The 26,604-nt window shown below is 42.8% G+C and overlaps 2 protein-coding genes and 1 pseudogene across 3 annotated transcripts; 2 read left to right on the top strand and 1 right to left on the bottom strand.

Annotated features, from left to right (window-relative positions):
- Positions 1-1,518: 1,518 nt before the first annotated feature.
- On the bottom strand, positions 1,519-5,757 carry LOC100382538 (uncharacterized). The gene is made up of 7 exons (NM_001175272.1): positions 5,642-5,757; positions 5,365-5,554; positions 5,245-5,285; positions 3,225-3,388; positions 3,003-3,105; positions 2,760-2,929; positions 1,519-2,273 (listed from the first exon to the last, which is right to left on the bottom strand). The coding sequence occupies exons 2-7, from the start codon at positions 5,526-5,528 to the stop codon at positions 1,761-1,763; spliced, it is 1,155 nt and encodes a 384-aa protein (NP_001168743.1). The 5' UTR covers positions 5,529-5,554; positions 5,642-5,757; the 3' UTR covers positions 1,519-1,760.
- A 937-nt stretch (positions 5,758-6,694) lies between these two features.
- LOC103628595 (LOC103637973-like pseudogene) lies at positions 6,695-7,639 on the top strand (annotated as a pseudogene). Its single transcript, NR_160843.1, has 2 exons — positions 6,695-7,253; positions 7,341-7,639. The product of NR_160843.1 is annotated as a protein-like pseudogene (transcript).
- Positions 7,640-7,660: 21 nt separating this feature from the next.
- LOC103628594 (uncharacterized) lies at positions 7,661-9,549 on the top strand. Its single transcript, XM_020538517.3, has 3 exons — positions 7,661-8,567; positions 8,660-8,778; positions 8,860-9,549. Exons 1-3 carry the CDS (start codon positions 7,739-7,741, stop codon positions 9,250-9,252), a joined length of 1,341 nt encoding a protein of 446 aa, XP_020394106.1. The 5' UTR covers positions 7,661-7,738; the 3' UTR covers positions 9,253-9,549.
- The last annotated feature ends 17,055 nt before the right edge of the window (positions 9,550-26,604 follow it).

The raw sequence follows: 26,604 nt of genomic DNA, 5'->3' as shown, positions 1-26,604 counted from the left end.
TCCGGCCTTCCAAGCTATACAACTTTCTCAACTTGATTCCTTTTGTTTTCTTATTCATAGGCGAGGGCGGAGCGCCTCCCTGGACAATGGGCAGCGACCACCTGACCCATGAGCGTTGTGTGCTGAGTGTTGACTGTTTGCTGCCATGTGCCCGTGATTCTCCCTATTGTGAGAAATTGTTCCTGAATGTCTGATCCCCTTTCCCTACCTGTCATAGTTTTACTGGATTGTTTTAAATGTTACTACCCCGTTCTTAAATATTTATCGTCCACTAGTTTATTTTTAAATTAAAGCATGAAAAATGGAATGACGGAGTAGTACATCATTACATTTATATAATGGACTGGGGTGTTAATTTTATGGAGCACCGACACTGGATTCCCTGATCATCAGGTGACCAACCGAGAAAAATGGTGAATCCACGGCAAGCTATGCACGTCGACGTCGACGGGCTCGGCACTACGACCTCCGTGGACCATTTTTCTATTTTAGGAGTCACTTTTTTGAAAAATATTAGAGAAACTTTTGCTGCTCTTAATTCTCTTTGTCAACTTCGAAAATTCAATCAATTTTGGAACTAACTTCTGGGATGTGTTAGAAATGCTCGAGTAGGCTCGCGACTACGAACCGCTTAACCAATGACACCAAACACTGTTTCGTGTAGTCCAATTGATTCCTTGTGGTAGCCGTTAATATCATATTACGTTAGAATTTCTACGACATATCCTTAATTTGAATATTAGACAATGCAATTTGTATTTGGTTCGCCTCGTTAAGAAGCTGAAACTGTATATTGTTACATACAGACAATGCAGCTTGTGTTTGATTAGCCTAGGTAAGCAGTTATAATGTTATGTACAGTATTATGTGGGTGGAGAACTGGAGATACGCGAGGCTTGATTTGAGCACGGTGCTAGCCGAACCAAGTTGTGGGCTCGACGATGGACAATTGGACACAGATGAAGCTGAGAACCGATACATTGGAACAAACATTTTCTTTGTGATGATCAAGAGAAATAAGAATAACACTTCTGATGACAAAGAGAACTTAAAACATGCACACAACTAGAGCCCGATCGCAGACATTTCAACATTTACAGATTTGTGTTTAGTCTAAGTCGCATTTCTGAGTTCATTTCAATTCGTTTGCCGAATGTAAAGCAATAGTCGTAAGATGTACCTGGATTATTCGGTTGCGAAGTGACTGAGGGACATTAAGGGCCTGTTTGGTTTGTGTCTAACTATGTCACACTTTGTCTAAGATTAATTATTCGAATTGAAAAACTAAACTTAGACACAAGTGTAGTAAAATGTGATAAATTAGGCAGCGAACCAAACAGGCCTTAAATCCCTTCCTAGTTAAAATTAAATAGAAAGGGATTTGATCTCCTTTAATCCCTTTCGATTTCTGTGCAACCGGACGGACAAGGACAGCAGTTAAAACTTGCAACAGCAAGTTACAGCACAGAATATAGTTCTACCGGACCAAATACTGTCCCTACCATAAAATGCTTGTTTCTCAGGGTTCTAAACTCTGCATACCGAACTAAAGAATACAACACAGGTTTCATGTGTAGCTTGTACAGCAAGCGAAGGCAGGCGGGCAGGCTCAACAGCTGCAGTTACACAATTGTTCCGGTGGTGACGTGTTCAACCCAACTATGCTCCAATGCCCCTGTTTAGGTGGACATGGCATGAAAACTGAACTAGGAGGACCAGAGAAACTCCCGACACCGAGAAAACTTGATTGAACTTGTAGCTTATTTTCCATATGGATGGTACCTACTTGAACCCCGAGCACCTGTACTCCCACCACCAGTACCACCTGCTCCACCATAACTGCCGTATCCACCAGTGCCATAACCACCACCTGGGGCGCCACCATAGGCGCTGCCTCCATATGCACCACCTCCATAGGCACCACCTCCATAAGCACCACCACCGTATGCCCCATATGCACCATATGCGCCTCCATACATGGATCCACCATACCCACCACCAAAACCAGACGCAAAGCCAGCATTGCCTCCATAGCCATACCCTCTACCATAGCCATATCCTGCTCCTGCGCCACCATCATATCCATAACTCGCTGCAGCAGATCGATAAGCATCACCAAACCCATAACCACCCCCACCGCTGCCGCTGCTGCCACTACCAGCTCCACCACCACCACGGTAAGTACTGCGGTAACCTCCACCCCCTTGGCTTGATCTCCCATTACCGATGTTATCAGATCCATGTTTCTTTGGTTCAGCCTTCTTTATTTCAACCTGAAAACAGAAACCATACAAAAAAAATAACTGACATGACAAACATATACAACTGAAACGACAGAAAAACCACTTCAAATTAGACAAAAACAAACACTCTTCTGTTGATCAGCACAACCATCTTGGACCAAAAGTTTCAATTCTCTGACTCATCCGAAAAATGATTAAATACCATACGTGAAACATAAGGTGGTTAAGATCAGGTGAGAGCAATACCAATAAATGTGAATTTAGAAGGGAAAGAAAAATGCTGATTTTCCTCGTAGAAGAGCTATAGAGCTCCATTTGGAATTTCGAATCACCCATTATATAGCCAAAATAGAGGTCACATATCAAAACCTAAGTCGTATTCTAGAATTTCAATATCCTTCACTCCAGTAGCATACAAAGTTATGAACATTTCTAAGTCTATTTCATTTAGCTTTCTTGTTCTACTTCACTAGTAAGTGAAACATAAGTTTACACCAAAAAAATTAAAAATCTAACCTGCTTCCCACCAAGATCACGCATTCTCCCCTCTGATATGACTCTTTCAACAGAATCTTCACTTTCAAAAGTGACAAAACCAAACCCTCTAGAACGCCCAGTGCTATGATCAAGCATTATCTGATGTTCAAGCACCTTACCATACAATGAAAAGTGATCCTTCAACTCATCTGAAATTTTGTGCCTTCTCAGTATCATAAACAAAATGAATTCGACATTTGTTTGTTGATAGCAAACACCAACCTTCAGTAAGAGATGCAGGTAGCCCACCGATGAAGATCTTTCTTGTCTTAGGGCCATCTTTGGTATTCATCTCTTCCCTCGGAACTGTCCTCTTGACTTCCACCTGCATAAACAAGAAGTTGAGAGGGGTCGAGAGAAGCTAAATGTCAACTAAATTGCAGAGGTTTGCAGAGCTGCAAACAAAGGTCCCATCTTACGGCCGATCTAAATTAGATGCCCTACCGTTCTGCCATCTATAACGTGTTCATCCTCCAAAACCTTGTCTATAACAGATGGATCAGAAAATGTAACGAATCCAAATCCACGAGGCATCTTAGTATGCTTGTCCTTCATAATTACAGAATCAGTTATTGCCCCATACTTCTCAAAATGCTTGGAGAATGATTCTACATACAAACAAATAAACCATACAAATTTGTCAACTTGGAAAAGGAACAACAGAATCACAAAGGTAGAAAACCAAGATTGGAGATGAACGGTAAAAATATATTTCACATAAGAGCAGACCTAGAGACATCATTCGAGAAACCAATCAACAAATGCAGTTCCAAAGGTAACCTACTTCACAAATGGCATTCCTTTTTTTAAGCAGGAACCTATGGATTTTCTTGCATAACCATATTGGTGTATATATTCCAGTTCCAGCTAGAAAACGTATGGATTTGAAAGTTCATGATTATGTGCAGGCCATCTCATTACTTTGCCAGTACTTGTATTTAGATTAGTTATTAATTCAGGCAATTATCTAAGACCATCTCCAACCATTCCCCCCATATTTCTCCCCCTATCTGTACTTTCTATTATAATTTGCTACATCACCCCAAAGGATACTCCCCCTACATACAGGACGTCTCCAACCATTCACCCTATTCAGCTCCCCCTATTATATACTATAATTCAGTTATTTGATATTTTTTCATCAGTTTTTGAAGTTTTAAAAAAGCATAGACTATTTATACTACTACTAGCCAGTTGCTCGTGCTTTGCTACCATTGTTATATATCATATAAATAGGTATTGAGATATTTATTCAAATATAATTATTTTTATTTCTAAACACTAAGGTACATGTAGTCCGGTGGTTAGTCCCAAATTTTTGGAGCAGGGGGCGTGGGTTCGAGTGCTCGCTCTGAACTGTTTTTGCATGGTGTGGTAGTTGCGCGGGCGAAGTCGGGTGCTAGGCGGGCGCAGTAGCTGGTTGCGCGGGCGCTGGGGGTCCACAGGGCAGTAGCCGAGAGAGTGATGCGCGGGCGCTGGACGTGGACCCACAGGGCACGGCGCCAAGGCGGGGCGCGTGGGGCAGGCCTAGAGTGTCAACGCGGAGGGTGAAGTCATGGTAGCACTAGGTGCCCACATTAGGTTCTTAATAGAGTAGTATAGATAATACACATTGTTTTCAGATTAAGGTACTTAAAAAGAGTTAATATCACAAAGTAATGATGTAATTGAAGTGTGGGGGAGATTGGAACTCACCCCATATATGGGGGGAGCTGCCTCTCTCCCCCGTATGGAGTGGGCTGTAGAGGGGAACCGTTGGAGGGGTTTTCACCCCAAATGTCACCCCCCATAAGCACAATGCACTTGACCACACAGAACAGAAATGTTATAATTTTACAATTTAATATGGATTATGGGAGAAATGGTTCACTAATAGAACAAAACCGAGTAACAACCATTGGAAAAGATGGAACAGATTTCCTTGCTTGTGTATCCTCAATAAAAACCAAGTGGGATATATAAACCAATACAAATTACAAAGGCAGTACAACGAGTAAAAGCAAATCTGGGCATGATGCAGGGGTTCACAGTTTTTACTTTATCCCACATTTCCCAGTATTATAGTGAAAACAAATTTGAAATGATAAGCACCAAAAATATGCTCAGAAGCACAGAACATGCAAAGAAACATGTATCTATCAAGTGCATCATCAATCATACCATAGTTTTTATGACTAGTCACGCAGGTATATCATTCACAAATTCCAAACAGAAGATACAAAAATTCACAAACTTGATTAAAAACAAGGAAAATACTTTCCGCAATAACAAAACCCATATCAACCATTTACTACAACACCCTTTATGACAACCTGCTCTCTGATAGTTGATTTTTCCACATTTTTACTAGACAAATCAAGCTCAGGGAGCACCTTTATTTTAGCATCCAAAATATCTGAAGAACCGAACTAGACAAATCAAACTCCAGGCGCACCCAATCCAGTAAATAACATATAAATTTTACCTTCAGTTGTCTCCCAAGCAACGCCTCCGACAAAAATCTTCCTGCAGAAAGCAAAAATAATAAATCTCCTTTTGACCTACATCATTAATGTTCAGAAATCCTAGGGCCCAGATCGCTCACCCCGATGAGTCGCCGCCCGCCCCCCTCACATCCTCTCCGCCAGCATCGCCGTACCCAGACGCCCCATCCCGACCTCCCCGCCGCCCGGGGTGCCCCTCCTCGTCGACCTCCTCATCGTCGTACCCGTTCAACGCGTGCTGGTTGTCCTCCGGGTACCCCGCCATGCCGCAAACTTCTGCGCAACCGCCGCCTGAGATCAAAACAATGAAATCTGAGCAAACACGCAGAAACCCTAGCTCGAACCTTGGAAGAGGGCGCGGGGGAGAAGGCGGGTTACCTCGGATTCGGAGCAATCAGAAGGTGGGGTTCGAATCCTGAGCAAACCGTAGCGGCGCTACTGCGGCCTGCGGGTTTAGAGGGAGGGGTGAGATTGCAGGAGGACGGAGATGAGAGAGACGGAAGAGGCGGCGGCGAGGTTCGCTTTGAGTCCAATGCGCAGACGGCTCCGGCATTTTATATGAGCCGTGTGCGACGTTGCGAGTTTGGGTTTTGGACGAAGTTGACTAAAAAGTTAGAGCTACTATGACAATTTTCTACTTTAAAGGTTTTGTTCGTTTATTCTCAATACATATGGATCAGATTAGAATAAAAAAATTAAAAAAAAGTTTAACTTATTTGGAATTCAAACTCATCCAATCTTACTCAATCAACATAAATTGAGAGCTAACTGAACAAGCTTTAAATAGGTGTTTAAATATACTAGAGCTAATAGTTAGTTAGCTAAAAATATACTCGTAGAATTAGCTAGCTAACAAATAGTTAGCTAACCAGGGTTCGGCTAGGCGGCGGTTAGGCGGCGCCTAGGCGCTAATCGACGGGCTGACGCATAGCCTAGGGGGTTGTGTGGCGTCTAGGCGGGCGCAGCGCATAGGCGGCGCTCAGCCGCGCCTCCGTGGCGAGTTTGCGGCGCGCAAGCGCCGTAGGCGGGCGCGTAGGCGGCCAAGTTTTTAGCGCGGCCAGGTTTTTAGCGCGCGCGCCGTGCTCCTCCCGCGCGGGAAAATCCCTCCTCCCAGCCGCTATCCCGCTCGGCCTCCCTCCTCCCAGCGCGGCAAAATCCAGCCGCTGTCCCGCTCGGCATCCCTCCTCCCCGCGCGGCAAAATCCAGCCGCTATAACGCGCCGGAGGAAGTGCAGCCACCGGCCTCCCTCGTCCCCGTCGTCCCTGCTTCCTGCCCGTGCCAAGGTGAGTTCTCCTCCCCCGTCGGCTGCTCCCCTCCCTGCTCATCCCCATCCGCTAACTTGGCCTCTCCTGCTAACTTGGCCTCCCCTGCTTTCCTCCCCTGGTTTTAGCCTCTAGATCTTGCGGACTGCGGTCAAGAGAAAGGATAGCCTTCTGAAACTTAAGGATGTCATCAGAAACTACAACTGCACCTTCTGAAACTGAAGCAGCTAGAGCGAATCTCCTAAAAAGAAATTCAGATGATGTTGGATGGGAATATGGTGTTCTTGTTGATGCTAACAACAAAGACAAGGTGAAGTGTAAGTTCTGTGACAAGGAGATGAGGGGAGGGATTTATAGGTTGAAGGAGCATCTTGCCCATGTTGGAAAGAATGTGAAGAAATGCACGTCTACAACACTGCAGGCTCTAGAGGCTAAAGAGAAGTGCAAGAAAGCAATAGAGGCTGCAAAAAGGAAGAGGGAGGAGAAGACTGTTCGTGAGCTAGAACTTAGAGAGGAAGTGAATGTATCTAGGGTTGGAGAGGAGTCAGAAGAAGTCACTTGTGTTGGAAGCTCACAGCCTCACAAATTAGGGCCAATTGACAAATGGACACGTGCTATTGATCCTACCAAGGCTGATTCATTCAAACAACAGCAGCTGAACAAAGAACTATGGAAAGAACGAGAGCATGAGGTGCACAAGTTTATTGCAAGATGGGCCTATAATCATGGTAAATTGCTAGTATACGATGTTGTTTTCACATTTTAAAATTCATGAACTGAACACTAATTAGACTTCATTTTTTAATCATTGGCAGGAATACCTTTCAATGCATGTGACAATGATGAGTTCAAGCAAATGTGTGAAGCAATTGGACAATTTGGACCAGGACTAACACCTCCAACTCAAGATGCCTTTCGAGGTAGTTTGCTGGAAGAAGAATATGAAAGAACCAAGTGCTTGCTGCAGGAACGTGAAGCCGAGAAGATGAAAAATGGGTGCTTTATTATGACCGATGCTTGGTCAGATAGGAAGAGGAGAAGCATAATGAATATATGCACTAATTGTGCTGATGGAACCTCCTTCATCAGCTCAAAATAGATGTCAGGTGTGTCACACACAAGTGAAGTCATTTTTGAATTAGTGGACAAAGCAATTTAAGACATTGGTGAAGAAAATGTGGTGCAAGTAGTCACTGACAATGCCTCTAACAACATGGGAGCAAAGAAGCTATTGCTTGAGAAGAGACCACAAATATTTTGGACCTCTTGTGCAGCTCACACAATCAACTTGATGCTCCAAGGAATTGGCAACTTGCCTCGGTTCAAGAAAGTGATTGACCAAGCAAAGTCATTTACCATATTTGTGTATGGCTACACAAGAACATTGGAGTGCTTGAGATACTTCACAGAGGGGAAAGAGCTAGTGAGGCCAGGAGTGACTAGGTTTGCTTCATACTTTCTCACTTTGAACAGTATGCAAGAGAAGAAGGATCAGTTAAGGAAGATGGTGGTTCATAGCAGGTGGGACTCATTAAAGGATGTGAAATCAAAGAAAGGAAAAGAGGCCACAGCTACTATATTGAGTCCAGCCTTTTGGAAGGATGTGAAGCTAATGTTGGCTGTTTTTGAGCCATTGGTCAAAGTCCTCTGTTTGGTTGATGGGGATGTGAAGCCATCCATGGGTTTCCTTTATGGAGAGCTACTAAAGGCAAAGAGAGAGGTCAAAGAGGACTTTGGCAATGTCGAGTCTCGATTCAAAGATGTTATGGCTGTAATTGAGAAGAAGATGAATGGAAGACTTGATTCTCCATTGCATTTGACAGCTTTTTTGCTGAATCCACACTACAGCTATGCTAACCCATCAATCTTTGATGAGCCCAAAATGAATGAAGCCTTCATATCTTGTGTCGAGCAATTTTATTATCATGATGAGGACCAACAAGAACAGGCTGCCAACTTTGAATTGAAAAAAATTCAGAATAGAGAAGGACCATTTAGCAAGAAGCTTGCAAGAACTTTTCAAAACTATGATTACAATCCAGGTAGAGGTACTTATTATATGGTTGTTTGCTGTTTTCTAACATGGCTGTTTGCTGTTTTTTAAACTAATAGAGGTGTTTCTAATTTATTTCAGCATCATGGCGGCGGTTATATGGAACTGAAACACCAGCTTTACAGAAGATGGCTACAAGGATATTATCTTTGACATCAAGCTCTTCTGGTTGTGAAAGAAATTGGAGTGGGTTTGAAGGGGTTAGTGCCTATCTATTAATCATTTCAGCAGTATTATGATTAAATTTCAGAACTGAAAATGCTTTTGTTTCTAATTTATAGATACACACTAAGAAGAGAAATAGGCTGACTACAACCCGCCTCAACAAGTTGGTCTATATTCAGTTCAATAACAGGCTGATGAATAACAGAGAAAAGATTAGGTCAAAGAAAATCACTGATGTTCTCTTGTCTAGTGATACAACTGAAGCTCAAGGTTTTCTCCAAGAGGGTGGAGATGATTGTGCACAAGTTGTCTTTAGAGATGGGGAGGAAGATGAGATGGAAGGTACAGGGATACCTTGGTCTGTTATTGGAGAGGCAGTGGGAGCAGAAGAACAGCTTGAGCCTCGTAGAAGTGCAAGAGTGAGAGAGCTCTATGAAGGAGAAGAGTTTGAGTCTGAAGAAGAAGAGTATGAAGATGAAGATTTGTGCTACAGTGAAGATGAAATATGATCTGGACCATCCCCATCTAGTAGTGAAGCCTTTTGTGATGCCCTGGTCTTATGAACTGCAGTTGTGTCACTTTGTGTCTGTGTGTCTTCTTTTGTGTGAGACCTGAACTAAGAACTATGTGCTTGTGCTGTCCTTTATTTATAAATTGTGTTCTGCACTTGTATTACTGTCCTATCCACTTGTGTTGTAATTACCAGCTGCTGATATGGTGTGCTCAACTGCTCATGAATGGGAGGCTGCTGAAATCATCCAGATAAGTCACAATTTAGTGTTTTCTATTTTTTTTATGAACAACTAGTTGTCTATTGACTAATTTACTAACTACTAGCTGTCCAAATGTGTTGCAGCCTTGCAGGAGCTAGGAACATGCAAGAGTAAGCTCAGCTAGGAATCAGATATGTCTACTGGCCTTCTTTTTATACTTACTGTGAGTCTGTGACTCATATATAGTAGTTATATACGTATATATAGTTATATACATAATATATATATAATTTATGGCTATATTGCCAAAACGCCTAGAAAAGCGCCTAGAAGCGCCTAAGACCGAGTACTCCCGACTAGGCGCTAGGCAATGGGTCACCGCCTAGATTCCGCCTAGCGCCTAGCTGAACCTTGTAGCTAACTACTAGCTAATTCACTAAAAATAGCTAATAGCTTAACTATTATCTGGGGTGTTTGGATGTCTATAGCTAATTTTAGCCACTGACTATTATCTCTAGTGCATTCAAACACCCCTAAGACATCAATATCATTTTATTTGTATTAAATTATGAGTTTTCGTTAGTATTTTCGTTTTCGTTCGTTTTCGTAATTCCGTTTATCCTGCTGCCGTTTTCGTTCCCGACTATTCCGGACCCGATCCCGTTTCCGATGATAAAATACGGATACGGAAATTAGAGAGGTATTTTCCATCAGTTTCTGTCTATTGTCATCACTAGTGTTGGATACTTGGTTGGATGCCATGTTTAAAAAAACTTTAGTTTAAATAGCAAAAGATGCTTAAAATATGGTTTATAAAAGATTTAGGCTGGAGTTTTCATTAAAAAAACTAGAAAACACTATAGTTTTAATTGAATACTATGGTTTTAAAAAAATTAAAGGTTGTCGGAATAAACACTAAGACAGGAGACGTATGCATAAGATCATTACACAGTGTTGATACATCACTATATACTTATTCAGGCCACCTAAGAGTGTGTTTGGTTAGAGAGTAAACTAGAATGGAACAATTCCATTCCATTCTAGTTTTTTAAATAGAGTCGTTCTATTCCGTGGTTGGCAAACAGAACAGAGCCGCTCTATTTTTTGTTTGGTTTAAGAGTAGAATAGAGCGGAGCTGCTTTATTCTTTGTTTGGTTGGATAGTCATATGAGTGTAGAGGGTATGAGAGGGAGGATAGCGCTCGCATCCGGTCGTTTTTATGGAGCGGGAGTATTCCAACTATTTATGGTAAATTTCTATATGGAGACTTTAGGAGCCATTCCACTCCTAGTATATGGTCATGGGCGACCCCAAATTCCTTGGTACACCGGCAACAAGGTAAAAAAGAAAAATGCTACTAGATGGATTCAAGTTCACCATAAATATTTGTTAAATTGATTATTTTCTTAAGCTGTGCATTAGGGTATATTTCGAGCGGGCTTCACCCCTATATATGGTGTAGACCTGTTCAAACATCAGGTCGGGTCGTGTGCCATTTATCACGGCCCGTACCCGACCCGTGCCTAGTGTTGATACGTCCCTGTTTGACATGTCAGGTCGGGTTTTTTCGGGTTACGTCGGATTTTTGGCTTTGGGTCGAGTTTTTTTGGGTTGGGTCGGGTTTTGGGTCAAAAATCACGACCCGTATACGGCCCGCGAATATTGCGGGCCAAAAATTATGGCCCGCACACGCCTGTTGTATTGGTCGAGTCAGGTCGGGCCAGGTTTTTTCGAACGGGTTGGGTCGGGTTGGCCGGGTTGGGTCTGATGGCCCATGATCAGATCTAATATGGTGGATGATGAGATACAATAGAGCTTACATATATAGGGTTGTTTGGCATGGCTCTAGAGCAGAACTCTAAGGAGGAGCTGGCAAGACCTTGCCAAACAGTCTAACTCCAGAGTTACAAACTTCATAGTGTTTTCAGAGCTGCAGTACAGATTTTTAGAGTACCCCTATTGCTGCTTCGAAAACTAAAAAACAACCCAACCATAAAGTTTGGAGTTATTTACCCGCCACTGTCATTGGTTATGAGAAACTCATTTAAATCTTGAGAAGAGCTGCTCCATCCAAAGTTTTGGAGTGGAGTTACTCTAGAGCGGAGCAGAGCCCTGCCAAACATGCCCTTAGTTGATGGCTAAGCTAACCCTAACCCTTGCGATCCTAGTGATGTTGATGAAGATGTTGAGATTTTGAGAGCCATCGATTCTAAATGTTAGCCGTAACTGTTGGATCATATCCTAGTTTTTTCCACCCTTTTTCTATGCTTCTCTACATCTGTCTTTTGTAGCACATGAGAGAGTTACATCCCTACATTGTCAGCGGCCCCCAAACAATAGAGGTCCAACTACTCATAACTTATTATAGTTATTATATTGTATGTGGTTCACGTGTGCGTTGTACCTATAGTCAGGGGCAGATGTAGGATTTGAGGACGATGGTGTCACCATCTATAATTGTGGTTCTTGCTTCTTAAAAAAACTCCAACCAACTAATAATACATAATAAGGTTTAAATAAGTACATTATATCAATGCTATGTAAAAAGTACTTCAGAAATCCAATCAATTTAGATTAATTTGTCCATACATCTAGACTCTAGTAATAAGTACGGTGTAGATAAATTACCATGACTAAAAAGCTCTAGCTTCGAAGCAAACATCAAAATTAGGATATGAAAACAGCCTAAAAGATTAAATCAACATGTTACAAAATTATATATAAATATAGATAGCAGGATATAATTTTTTTTCTTCGCATGGGAGCATACATATCATAATCTCATAAAAACATTCTATGATTGTGATCTTTCATCTTCTGAAATTGATCTATCACAATATTATTTAGGATGGTAGCTAGAAAGGTTGGCTAGACAAAGCAAATGATGTAAATCGATCTATCTCAAGATCATGAGCAAGGTCCTTTAGTCCTTCTAAAGTAAAGTCATCTGGATAAAGTTTAGCTAATTCCACTAGGCTCTCCAACTTAAAATTAGCAAAAGATTCTTGGGCTAAAAGCAACCATGTAAGTAAGAAGACTAGAATTGTTTCACTAAAACGACCATTAAACTCAATAAGTAGCAAATCAATAATAGGGTTCTAACAGTCCCATCTATAGTGCTGATAATTGGTAGCCAATTGAGGGATATTGGGTTCTTCACAAAGGAATATATTTTTTGCAATAAAGAATACCATCCATCATCTCCATCTTCTGAAATTTTTGCTTCGTTAACTCCACCTCTAACATGGTTGCCAGTATATCTTGACCTTTCCTTTGTAAACAAAGTGATAGAGAATTTGTGTTCCAAGATCATCAACATCAATTGCAGATGAAACACAAAATCAAAATCCTGAAGATAATCTATGAGCTCGCGGAGGTTTCTTCTTATCATTTAGACCATCTTTTTTCACATATTCCAGCACCTCAATAACAGATGGAAATAGACTATTTAGAATCTTAAGAGTCTTATGATGAGAACACCACCGAGTGTCTCTAGGTATTTGAAGTGATTGTTCTTGGTTCAATCTTGTACCGCTACAAATCTGTCTGCTGCCTATTGCATTATTTGCTCTCTCTTGTTGATTTTCTCATATCATGTCCTTCCGTTTGCATGAAGCTCCAGCCACATTAATAAGAAGATATATCATGTCAAATAAGTCACTAATGTCATCATTCTTTTTAGCCACAACCATTATCACTAATTAGATTTGGTGAGTAAAACAGCGAATATAATGTGCTGACTTACTATCTCTCAAAATCAAAGCTCTCAAGCCACTGAACTCACCTCTCATGTTGCTTGATCCATTATAACATTTTCCCCTATTTGTTTCCAACTCAATTTGTACTTGGCAAATAATTGATCGATGTTGGTTTTGAGACATAAAGATGTTGTCTCATTGACATGAACTACACCAATTAGTCTTTCTTTGAGCACTCCACATTTATCGACATATCACAAAACCATAGCCATTGGTTCCTTGTCTGAAACATCAACAGATTCATCAACCAATAAGCAAAACACATCACCCCCGATCTCTTCAATGATAGACTCAACTATAATCTACACGAATGTAAAACCATTTTTTGAGTTGATGTGTCAATCAATATCACAAAAATAAAAACAACAGGCAACAATATTACCTCTCCAAAGCATTGAGCAATGTCTTTTTGAATAGATAGAACTACCATTTGATGGTTTTCAGGAGCATTTCTTAGCACAACCTTCATATTTTTTCATTTTGCTCCACCAAAAGCTTTATTAACTCTAGAAAATCCCCCCGATTACTAGATGTTTCTGATTCATCATAACCCTGAAATGCTAATCCTTGGAGTAGGAACCTAGTAGCAATTATAGAGGTACTTAATCGAATAAAATAATCCTCTTTTGCAACATCTCTCTACTTATTGAAACCAACAATAATTGATTGGTCTAGCTTTAGCAAATTGTTACACCTTTTCACAACAACATTACGAAAACTATTTAACTTGCTTGCATGAACATCTAATCTATCTTTCTTGTTTTAGGAAGAGAAACCTTTTGTTACAAAAGCATCATTTCTAGCCTATCCTTCAATACAGTCTCTAAACAAGCACCAGTAAAGACAAAAAACTATATCCACCTTCTCACTACATTCAATCCAATTATACTCATCAAACAATGTTGGGTTAAACCGATGTGTCTTGCCCACTATGATTGTTTGTGGATACTTAAAACCAGGTTGTGGTCTGTGAGAACCTTTAACCAAGTACCTTCTTCGAATATGATCTTGCAGCTTAAGCCTAGGATAATCTATGATTCTCCTCCTATCGCCCGAATCATATGGAAGTTCATCTAAATTTACATCTTTTGGTGACAACACTAAAGAATGTTGGGCAGACTGAGAATGACTACTAACATTTATTTTCGGTGCATCTTGTTTTCTTTGTGAAGTCCCTTCATCATTAGGTGGTGGTAATTTTCTTTTGAAGAATCGCTCCATTACAGAAATTGTCTATGATGAACAAGAATTAAGAAATATATATAAAAATTAAGAACAAAATTAATAAAAGCATTTAAAGCCATCTGCATCGCTTGAGAAAAATGAGTTGGGGATTCTGGTGGGGATAAGCAAAAAAGAATTGTCACCTAATCATTGGTCACGACCGTGATCTCGCGGGTCGCTGTCGTTTGATGTTATTTGCGTTGGGCATTAGCTGACGGCTACGGACTGCGGCGACGTGCGACGAGTGGCATAGACACATATTCAATAGTAGGAGTCGAGAGCTGAAGTCGAGAGGTCGAGCAGGCGTGAGACGAAGAGACGTTGAGAGCCTAAGAATAAAACTAGGTCAGTACCCGTGCGTTGCAACGGGAACATATAATACCATGATAACTTATATACAAAATGTGTCTTATATTGTTATAAGAAAATATTTCATAATCCATTTGTGATCCTAGCCATACATAAATTTTGTTATTTTAATTTAGTTGTTTCACTACTATATTGCAACCATCAGTATCATGCAGACTTCGATATATGTCATGATTTGCATGGTCTCATTATTGGAGAGCACGTGCCACACCTGTCAGTAGAAGTTCCGTCGTACATCGTTAGTCATCAGGCACGCACCACCATACACGCTTGCTTAAACAAAAAATGCAAGTGTGTGTTTGCGAAGAGAATTAAAGGCAGGCCGGCACAAAAGGTACCCCGACGATGGCGAGTGGTCATTGTTGTCGGTCCACCTCTGCTCACCTCCGGTGTCGAGATGACGCCACAATCCTTGATATAATAGTCGTCGAACGCGCGTGATATGGTGAGTACCGATCACTCTTGGCTGGGCTGCCAAATGAAGTGCACCCCGGGCTCATCAGCGAGGTAGTACACCTGGTCGTTGCACCACCGGATGTGCTACTCCTCTACATACATCTTGTTCGAGGACACTCACACAACAACAACAATGGTCATCATTCCAGCGCACAAGAATTCATGGTCGGTCAGTAGCGACTTACGTGGCAGGTTAGGCTTCAGGTGGATGATGAGCTAGACGGCGTGATGGCGTCGTCGTAGGTTGCGATGCCCAGAACAACCCGAGAGTCGTCGACATTGGCGACGACCATGAGGTCCCCATGTTTGACGATGGACAGCGCGGTGCAGCCGCTCTGGACCACGTCCAAGCGGCGGCTGCGCCAGAGCTTGCCGTACACAGCGGCGCATGTGCCATGTAGGACTGCTTCCAGAGTTCGAACTGGCAGTCGCCAAGTTTCTTCTCGTCATCGGTGAGCGACGCCAACGCGAGCGCCTCGTGCTAGTGGTGTTTGTTCGGGGTTTCCAAGTAAGAAACATGGATTCATCTTTGGCATTGGTTTATGAAAATGATTTATAAGTTAGATCCATGGAAAAATATTATGGAGAATAAATGTTACACATGCAAAAAAAGTATTTAAGTTGAAAACATTATTCAAACAAAAGAAATTGCATGCAAGGCTCTTCTTTAAATACTACTCCCTCAATCCAAAAATATAATTTAATAATCTCAGTGATACTTATCTACTACTACACATTGTGCAAGGGTAGCAGGTGGGCTTCGGGAGAGATGTATTATATGTTTTTACTATAATAGATGTAGACATAAACACACATGTGATGTAGTGGTAGCTACAAACACATTTATTTGAGAGGTTGCGGGTTCGAATCCCCTTGGAGCCTGTTTTTTTAATTTAATTTTAGCTAGGCGTGGGATGCACGTGGGAATGGGAATAGGCTTTGTGGGAGGGGGAATGAGAAAGACACGTGATAGCCGGTTTTGCAGGGAGGGGGAATGAGAAAGACAGACAGCTGGGAATGGGAATGGGCTTTGCAGTGAGGACGGAATGAGAATGGCAGAACACGGAATGGGGCAGCCTACCCCTTACCGTCTTAATAGGTAGTAGATATATGGACCTTTTCACTAGGCCATCCAATGCCTGCTGTGTCCACATGCGGCATGCGACTGCCTATTGATGAGCCTACTTAGAAAATGATTAAATAATGGACTTATGGGATGGTTAATGGTGTCATGTTTTTTATGGTGTCCTCAATAGTCAAATTTTATGATGTACCTAGGACAGATAAAAATCATTGGTGTCATGGGACACCACAATTAACACTGTACATCTGCCCCTGCCTATAGTGGTGAGTGTGATATACCACAATGGCCCGTCTGAGTGTTCACACCGTTGGGTACGACATAGTTGGTAGCCGACATAGCCGCATATACTACATTGTACTCGTGAGTATGACTGTGACTTTAGACATGGCTATTATAATGCTTTTAACTACAATGTTGCCCCTATAATAAATAGGAGGGCAAGAGTATTATCTCAACTACTTATGTGTCGTGCAACCGACCTAGTTAGGACACATGTGGTACCATCATCATGCCACTCAAGGTCATCATGCCCAAGAGGCGTCCTAGGAGAGTAGGGGCTCCTACATAAAGCCAATATCTTGTAGGACCATAGGGTCTGGCCGGTACGAGACTTGGCCCTTAGGGAGCATCCCTAGGGATGATAGGTCCGCACCAAGTTGAGCCTAATACGGGGTCTAACTTCTGGAGGTGGAGTCTCAAAGAGTGTTTTACCATTATCTAAGGGAGTGTGTTCCCCTAAACGCTAATACTAGGGCCATCCTTTTTATAAATGTGTGGCAGAATGGACCTGCCATGCACACTAAGCATATTGTGCACTTCAACTACCTTGATTAGAATTCATGTAGCATTCCAAAATTCAAATCTTGATTTTTTTCCAAACTCGCTTTAAATTTAAAATGAATTTTAAATTTCATTTCAAAATGTTTGTTTACGAGTTGATCTCAACAAATAAAATAAAGTGGTCTATATTCTCTCCAAAATCCTCTTCAAAATATCCTACAAATATTTTCCCAGTGACCCCCCTCAAATTCTTTCCAGAAATACTGCCCAAATATTTCCCCACTGACCCCCTCAAATTCTTTCCAGAAATACTGCATAGATATTCCACCGAAAATTCTCCAAATATTTTCCTCCTCAGAAATACCTTCAGAATCATTTTTAAAGTCTCTACAAATATTTTCTTCATAACTTTCCTCATGCTCATACGTATACGTATGCCTCCGGTGTCATACAGTGAGCTCTACAAGCTAATTTCACTTATACAAGACCAATACATGCTTATCTCCCACTAATCCTCTCATCCTCCCACTAATCCTTGCCTCCTCCCCTCTAATCCCCCCACCGAGCACTACAGGAAACACATAAATTTTCGTGGGCCTGGCTATTTTCGTCGGTCGGCCCACAAAAATACATAGTTATTTTCGTCGATCCCGAGGGCCGACGAAAATTTGGCTTATTTTCGTGGGCCAGTACATATTTTCGTCGGCCTGCCCATGAAAATTGGAACGATATTTTCGTGGGCCCCGAGGCCGACGAAAATAAGTTGTATTTTCGTCGGTCATAGCCAGGCTGACGAACATAAGTCAATTATTTTCGTCGGCCTTCTCCCGGCTGACGAAAATAAGGCATTAACTGACCACTATTTTCGTCGGCCTCAGTGAGGCCGACGAAAATAGAGGCCCGTTAATCGGCCTCAACGCACTTTCTCTCTCTCTCGCTCGTCAAACTCTCGCTCGTCTTTCCGCCGCTGCCCGCCCGCCTGTCCTCCCTCGCCGCGCCGCCCGCACACCGTCCCTCCACGCGCCGCGCCGCGCCGCCGTCGGCGCCCGCCCGCACACCCGCCCTCCCGCGCCGCCCACCATAGCCGCGCCCCCGTCCACCATCGCCGCGCCGCCGTCCGCCATCGCCGCGCCGGCGTCCGCGCCCGCCCGCCCGGCCGCCCGCCCGCCCTCCCTCACCGCACCGCCACCCGCGCCCGCCCGCTCTCCACGCACCCGCTTTTGGCCCACGAAAATTTAGGTGTTTCCTGTAGTGGAGCCTATAAATAGAGGGGCAAGGGTCTCCTCTCAAGCCACCTCAAGCCATTTCATGGCAACTCTCTTCCTCCCCCCCACACGCCCACTCTACCTCCCACACAATCGTTCGTCCATCTGTTCTTAGTTTGTCCGTTCGTTCGTCCGATCGTTCGCCCGATCGTTCATGGTTCGTTCGTTCGTTCGTCCAAATAATCTTTGTTCAGCCGTTATGCCACCGAAATTCCGATCATTCGTTCGTTCGATCATTCGATCGTTCGTCCGTTCGTTCATAGTTCCTATTCATCGTTCATCGTTCGTTCATAGTGAGAGCACCTAGAGGAGGGTGAATAGGTGATCCTGTAAAATCAAAGACTAAATAGCCACAAAACTTAGTTATTAAAGTGTTAGTTCGACTAAGTAGTTTAGAAGCGAGTTCTTGTGGATAAAACAATCACAGAGAAGGCAACACAAGAGACACACGAGTTTTATCGCGTGGTTCGGCCAAGTAATACTTGCCTACTTCCACGTTGTGGCGTCCCAATGAACGAGGGTTGCACTCAACCCCTTTCAAGTGATCCAACGATCAACTTGAATACCACGGCTTTCTTCCTTAGTTTTTCTCCCATTTGCGAGGAATCTCCACAAGTTGGAGCCTCTCGCCCTTACAATAAAGATCACAAAGAAGGCACAAGAGTAAGGCTAGGAGAGCAACACACACAACACACAAATCCGCGGCACACACGCACACAAGCCACGACTTGAGCTCTAAACGTAGCACAAAGAGTTCACAACTCGAACGGAGCTCAAATCACTAACACAATTGATCAAATGCGCGGAGACGGAGTGTGGGAGTCTTAGAATGCTTAGTGAATGCTTAGATGTCTCCTCCATGCGCTTAGGGGTCCCTTTTATAGCCCCAAGGTAGCTAGGAGCCGTTGAAGACCAACAAGGAAGGCTATCCTTGCCTTCTGTCGAGTGGCGCACTGGACAGTCCGGTGCGCCACCGGACAGCTACTGTAGCCTGTCCGGTGCGTGATTTCCTTCCAAATCGGGCACAGACGAACGTTGCAGCTCTGGGCCTGTTGGCACACCGGACACTGTCCGGTGCCCCCCGCCGACCGTTGGAGCTGCCACGCGTCGCCCGCAGATTTTACGCCCGACCGTTGGCGCTGGCGACCGTTGGCTCACCGGACAGTCCGGTACACCACCGGACAGTCCGGTGAATTATAGCCGTACGCCGTCGTCGAATCCCGAGAGCGGCGAGTTCACTGCGGACCAGCCTGGCGCACCGGACAGTCCGGTGTGCAAGGCCGAACAGGACTTTGGCTGCACACAACCATGTCTTTTACAATTCGATTCTCTTCTTCTCAGCACTGTTTCTAGCACTTGGATTAACCATGTTAGTTCACATAAAACAATTCACCAAGTCTAGAAACATACCTTTCGCCTTTATTTGCACTTCTCACTTTGTTTGGCACATAAGAACTTAATTAAACGTGTTGGGCACTTAATCACCAAAACATTATAGAAATTGCCCAAGGGCACATTTCCCTTTCAATCTCCCCCTTTTTGGTGATTTATGCCAACACAACCAAAAGCAACCAAAAGAAGTGCAACATCAATGCAATTGAAGACCAAATTGTTTTCGCTAATGATTTGGCATATTTGGATCACTCTTTGCCATCACTTGGTTTGTTTTTGCAAATCAAATTCTTTTTCCTCTCTCTAAGTCAAACACACTAGTTTGGGCACATAGAGAGTTATTCCAAGAGTAAAATTGATCAAGTGCCAAAAACATCCCCTTTTTCCCATAATCAAAATTCTCCCCCACAAGAGACCAAATTTTGCAATAAGAGTATTTTGGACAAATCAAATATTCTAACTCTATTATTTTCAAAAATCACAAGTGGTTGGCTGATCCTATTTGCTTTGGCCTTAATTTCTCCCCCTTTGGCATTAAGCACCAAAATGAGATCATTTTTGGCCCTTTAACCCCATTGCCTCACCAAAAATGTCAATTAAGAGCAAAAGGCAAAGGAGACCATAAGTATGAACTTGGAGTTAATTACACTAATACCGGAGTGCAGTGGAAGTCTTGTCATTGTCCAAGTTCACTTTTCCCTTTCAATTCACCTTTGAGACTACATCAAGTATACTCAACAAAACAGGTTAGTCTCAAAAGGATCAAGTTGTAGCACAGCTCCCCCTAAATATGTGCACATTTGCATACGAACTTGTGAGGTCCGGGGAGGCTTGTACAACTTGAGCACCATATATACAACGAATAATGTAAATGCTCAAAGTAACTTGATCAAAGGCATAGACTACATGTATGCTATAGATCAATCCAAGTTACGCGAATCTAAGACATTTAGCTCACTACGCAACCTACAAAAAGTTTTCTCATCCAACAGCTTGGTAAAGATATCGGCTAGCTGGTTCTCGGTGCTAATATGGTACACCTCGATATCTCCCTTTTGCTGGTGGTCTCTCAGGAAGTGATGCCGGATGTCTATGTGCTTAGTGTGGCTATGTTCAACAGGATTATCCGCCATGCAGATAGCACTCTCATTGTCACATAGGAGTGGGACTTTGCTCATATTGTAGCCAAAGTCCCGGAGGGTTTGCCTCATCCAAAGTAGTTGCGCACAACACTGTCCTGCGACAACATACTCGGCCTCAGCGATGGATAGGGCAACATATGTTTGTTTCTTTGAACTCCAAGACACCAGAGACCTTCCTAGGAATTGGCACGTCCCTGATGTACTCTTCCTATCAACCTTGCATCCAGCATAATCGGAGTCTGAGTATCCAATTAAGTCAAAGGTAGACCCCTTTGGATACCAGATCCCGAAGCAAGGCGTAGGAACTAAATATTTAAGAATTCGCTTAACGGCCACAAGGTGACATTCTAGCACACATGCATACACTTAGCATAATGTCCGGTCTACTAGCACATAAATAAAGCAATGAACCTATCATGGACCGGTTTGCCTTTTGATCAATGGACTTACCTCCTTTGTTGAGGTCAACATGCCCGTCAGTTCCCATCGGTGTCTTTGCGGGCTTGGCGTCCTTCATTCCAAACTGCTTGAGAAGATCTTGTGTGTACTTCGTTTGGGAGATGAAGGTGTCGTCCTTGAGTTGCTTCACTTGGAACCCAAGGAAGTAGGTCAACTCGCCCATCATCGACATCTCGAACTTTTGAGTCATCACCCTGCTAAACTCCTCACAAGACTTTTGATTAGTAGAACCAAATATTATGTCATCGACATAAATTTGGCACACAAAAAGATTACCATCACACGTCTTTGTAAAGAGAGTGGGATCGGCTTTCCCGACCTTGAAGGCATTAGCAATTAAGAAATCTCTAAGGCATTCATACCATGCTCTTGGGGCTTGCTTAAGTCCATAGAGCGCCTTAGAGAGCTTGAACACATGGTCGGGGTACCTGTCATCCTCAAAGCCAGGGGGTTGTTCCACGTATATGTTGGGGGCCTTCGTCCTCCGAAGGTCCTCAAAAAAACGTAATTTAACAATGTCTTCCAAGCATGGTTTATGGACAGGTATCTTCAAATTCAGGATTAAAAGCATACACAATGAGAAGGGCATGATCGTGACGAAGGCTGCCGATGCTCCGAAGTTATGCACAAGGGAGCTTCGGCTTAATCGCGAAAAAAGGAACCGACTTAAAGGGGAAAGGTTGTTCAGTCCTCATAGATTTTTCTATAAGTCAATAGTAAATGTAAAGGGCATGACTATAATTTCTCACAGGCTGTGTCCTGTGCCTATAAATAGATGAACAGTACCCCCGTACTGTTCACACTGACTTGTATTTGCTCGTGCGTCACACTTGTACTTTTACCTTCTGTCAATCCGAAGGTACATTTGTAATTCAATATTGTTTCTATTTCTCCATAATAATAAAATGAGAATGAATTAATAATGACATACGATTATTCATGTTGTCTCTTATATTTCATATGCTTCTCCTTTTATTAACTTATACTGCGATGATGAAGGTATGACCTTCACGACCTTTGTTTGAAGATCATTATACCCAAAGGGAAATAATGCTTCGAAGGACGAAGGGTATTAACATTTAATATTCTGTGTTGCCTTGTTCTTAGTTCATAGCACTTGAGAACAAGTCCCCAATAGTATACCTCCTCCTTTATTGGCCCATTGAGGAAAGCACTCTTCACATCCATTTGAAATAGCCTGAAAGAGTGGTGAGCGGCATAGGCTAATAAAATTCGAATAGACTCTAGCCTAGCCACAGGAGCAAAAGTCTCCTCGAAATCCAAACCTGCGACTTGGGCATAACATTTTGCCACAAGTCGAGCCTTGTTTCTTGTCACCACCCCGTGCTCGTCTTGCTTGTTGCGGAACACCCACTTGGTTCCCACAACATTTTGCTTTGGACATGGCACCAAGCTCCAAACTTCATTTCTCTTGAAGTTGTTGAGCTCTTCCTGCATGGCCAACACCCAATCCGGATCCAACAAGGCCTCTTCTACCCTGAAAGGCTCAATAGAAGAGACAAACGAGTAATGCTCACAGAAGTTAGCTAATCTTGAGCGAGTAGTTACTTCCTTGCTTATGTCACCCAGAATCTGGTCAACGGGGTGATGTCTATGGATCGTTGCTCGGACTTGAGTTGGAGGGGCACGTGGTGCTTCTTCCTCCATCACTTGTTCTTCCTGTGCTCCCCCTTGATCCTGTCCCTCTTCTTGAGGTACCTGTTCACCGTCTTGAGTTGGAGGATGCACCATTGTGGAGGAAAATGGCTGATCTTGCTCCTATTGTTCCTGTGGTCGCACATCTCCAATCGCCATCGTGCGCATTGCGGCCGTTGGAACGTCATCTTCATCTATGTCATCAAGATCAACTTGCTCTCTTGGAGAGCCATTAGTCTCATCAAATACAACATCGCTAGAGACTTCAACCAAACTCGATGATTTGTTGAAGACTCTATACACCTTTGTATTTGAGTCATACCCTAGTAAAAACCCTTCTACTGCCTTGGGAGCAAATTTAGAATGTCTACCTTTCTTCACCAGAATGTAACATTTGCTCCCAAATACATGAAAGTAGGAGACGTTGGGTTTGTTACCGGTAAGGAGTTCATAGGAAGTCTTGTTGAGAAGGCGATGCAGATAGAGCCAGTTTATGGCGTGGCAAGTTGTGTTCACAGCTTCCGACCAAAACCACTCGGGCGTCTTGAACTCTCCAAGCATTGTTCTCGCCATGTCGATAAGCGTCCTGTTCTTCCTCTCTACCACACCGTTTTGATGTGGTGTGTAGGGAGCGGAGAACTCGTGCTTGACGCCTTCCTCCTCAAGATACTCCTCAACTTGTAGATTCTTGAACTCGGACCCGGTGTCACTCCTTAACTTTTTCACCTTTAGTTCAAATTTGTTTTGAGCCCTCCTTAGAAAGTGCTTTAGTGTCCCTTGGGTTTCTGATTTATCCTGCAAAAAGAACACCCAAGTGAAGCGGGAAAAATCATCGACAATTACTAGACCATACTTACTTCCCCCGATGCTAAGGTAGGCAACGGGTCCGAAGAGGTCCATGTGAAGAAGCTCTAGTGGTCTTGATGTTGTCATCACATTCTTGCTATGATGAGTGCTTCCCACCTGTTTCCCTGCCTGACATGCTGCACAAGGCCTATGTTTCTCGAAACAAACATTGGTTAGTCCTAACACATGTTCTCCCATTAGAAGTTAATGAAGGTTCTTCATCCCAACATGTGCTAGACGGCGATGCCACAACCAGCCCATACTAGTCTTAGATATTAAGCATGCATCTAGATTGGCCTCCTCTTTCAGAAAATCAACTAAGTAGAGTTTGCCATCTAATACACCCTTAAAAGCTAATGAACCATCACTCCTTCTAAAGACAGATACATCAACATTTGTAAAAAGACAATTGTAGCCCATGTTACATAATTGACTCACAGACAATAAGTTGTAGCCGAGCGATTCAACTAAGAACACATTGGAAATAGAATGCTCGGATGTAATGGCTATCTTTCCCAATCCTTTAACCTTGCCTTGATTCCCATCTCCAAAGATGATCGAATCCTGGGAATCCTTATTCTTGACGTAGCAGGTGAACATCTTCTTCTCCCCCGTCATGTGGTTTGTGCATCCGCTGTCGATAATCCAGCTTGAGCCCCCGGATGCATAAACCTGCAAGGCAATTTACGCTTGGGTTTTAGGTACCTGACTCTTGTTGGGTCCTACAAGGTTAGTCACAATAACTTTTGGAACCCAAATGCAAGTTTTGTCTCCCTTGCATTTAGATCCCAACTTCCTAGCAACTACTTTTGCATTCTTACATGAAAGAACAAAAGAAGTGTTGCAAGCATGAAAAACAGTAGTTGGTTCATTGCACATTTTCCTAGGCATATGAGGCACAACCTTATTTCTCCTAGGCTTACTTCTACCGTGCACAAAAGTAGAGCTAGAGGCAAACATAACATGTGAATCATTATAAGCAACATGAATATGACTCTTATTATGATGAGGATGACTAGCAATTTTCCTATCACAAATAAAAGCATGGTTTCTTTGAGGACTGCTAGCCATAGGGGCCTTCCCTTTCTCCTTGGTGAGAATGGGAGCCTTTTGGCTTGTTAAGTTCTTGGTTTCCCTTCGAAAACCAAGTCCATCCTTAATTGAGGGGTGTCTACCAACAGTGTAGGCATCCCTAGCAAACTTTAATTTATCAAAATCACTTTTGCAAGTCTTAATTTGAGCATTAAGACTTGCCACTTCATCATTCAACTCAGTAATAGAAATAAGATGTTCATTACTTGCATCAACATCAAAGTCCTTACATCTATTACAAATACTAACATGCTCTACACATGAATTTATTTTATTAACTTCCTCTAGCTTAGCATTTAAATCATCATTTAAATTCTTTAAACTAGATATAGATTCATAGCAAGCAGATAACTCAGAAGATAACATTTCATTTCTCTTAGTTTCTAAAGCAAGAGACTTTTGTACACTAACAAATTTGTCATGTTCCTCATACAAAATGTCCTCTTGTTTTTCTAGCAGTCTATCTTTTTCATTTAGAGCATCAATTAATTCATTAATTTTCTCTACTTTGGCTCTATCTAAACCTTTAAATAAACTAGAGTAATCTACTTCATCATCGGATTCCTCATCACTAGAAGAAGAGTACTTCGGGGAATCTCGAATACGTACCTTCTTCTCCTTAGCCATGAGGCAAGTGTGACGTTCGTTGGGAAGAGCGAAGACTTGTTGAAGGCCAAGGCTGCTAGTCCTTCATCGTCGGAGTCGGATGAAGAGCAGTCCGAATTCCATTCTTTTCTAAGGTGCACCTCGCCCTTCGCCTTCTTGTAAACCTTCTTCTTCTCCCTCTTCCCATACTTTTCTTATTCCTGGTCATTATCATTATCGGGGCATTGAGCTATAAAATCACCAGTCTTACCACATTTGAAGCAGGAGCGCTTTCCCCTTGTTTTATTCTTGGAGGGGTATTCTTTGCGTCCTTTGAGCGCGGTCTTGAAGTGCTTGATGATAAGCGCCATCTCATCTTCATTGAGTTCGGCAGCTTCCAGTTGAGCTACCTTGCTTGGTAGCGCCTCCTTGCTGTTTGTTGCTTTGAGAGCAACGGGCTGCGGCTCGTAGATGGGTAGTGGACCGTTCAAGGAGTCATCCACATATCGTGCCTCCTTCACCATCATGCGCCTGCTCACGAATTTTCCGAGTATCTCCTCGGGCGTCATCTTGGTGTACCTGGGGTTTTCACGAATACGATTGACAAGATGGGGGTCAATTACAGTAAATGACCTTAGCATGAGTCGGACGACATCATGATCCGTCCATCTTGTGCTTCCATAGCTTCGGATCTTATTGACCAAGGTCTTGAGCCTGTTGTAAGTCTGAGTTGGCTCCTCTCCCCTGACCATCGCAAATCTCCCCAGCTCGCCTTCTACCAGCTCCATTTTGGTAATCTTGGTGGCGTTGTTTCCCTCATGAGATATCTTGAGGGTGTCCCAGATTTGCTTGGTGTTGTCCAAGCCGCTCACCTTATTATATTCATCCCTGCAAAGTGAAGATAGCAAGACAGTAGTAGCTTGTGCATTTTTATGAATTTGCTCATTTATGAAAACGGGATTGTCAGTACTATCAAAATGCATTCCGTTTTCAACAATCTCCCAGATACTAGGATGGAGAGAAAATAAATGACTACACAT

The sequence above is a fragment of the Zea mays genome, chromosome 5 (assembly GCF_902167145.1).
Source record: "Zea mays cultivar B73 chromosome 5, Zm-B73-REFERENCE-NAM-5.0, whole genome shotgun sequence".
Lineage (NCBI taxonomy): Eukaryota > Viridiplantae > Streptophyta > Magnoliopsida > Poales > Poaceae > Zea > Zea mays.
Note: the sequence above shows the minus strand (reverse complement) of the source record. Positions and strands in the feature narration are given on the sequence as shown.

Excerpts from the sequence above, each read along its gene's own strand:
- LOC100382538 (NM_001175272.1), bottom strand. The coding sequence starts at position 5,528 with ATGGCGGGGTACCCGGAGGACAACCAGCACGCGTTGAACGGGTACGAC. Across the intron at positions 3,389-5,244 it reads TGCTTGGGAGACAACTGAAG|AATCATTCTCCAAGCATTTT; the intron begins GTAAAATTTATA and ends GTTTGTATGTAG. Across the intron at positions 2,930-3,002 it reads ACCTGCATCTCTTACTGAAG|ATGAGTTGAAGGATCACTTT; the intron begins GTTGGTGTTTGC and ends ACAAAATTTCAG.
- LOC103628594 (XM_020538517.3), top strand. The coding sequence starts at position 7,739 with ATGGGAGCAAAGAAGCTATTGCTTGAGAAGAGACCACAAATATTTTGG. Across the intron at positions 8,568-8,659 it reads AAACTATGATTACAATCCAG|CATCATGGCGGCGGTTATAT; the intron begins GTAGAGGTACTT and ends AATTTATTTCAG. Across the intron at positions 8,779-8,859 it reads ATTGGAGTGGGTTTGAAGGG|ATACACACTAAGAAGAGAAA; the intron begins GTTAGTGCCTAT and ends TCTAATTTATAG.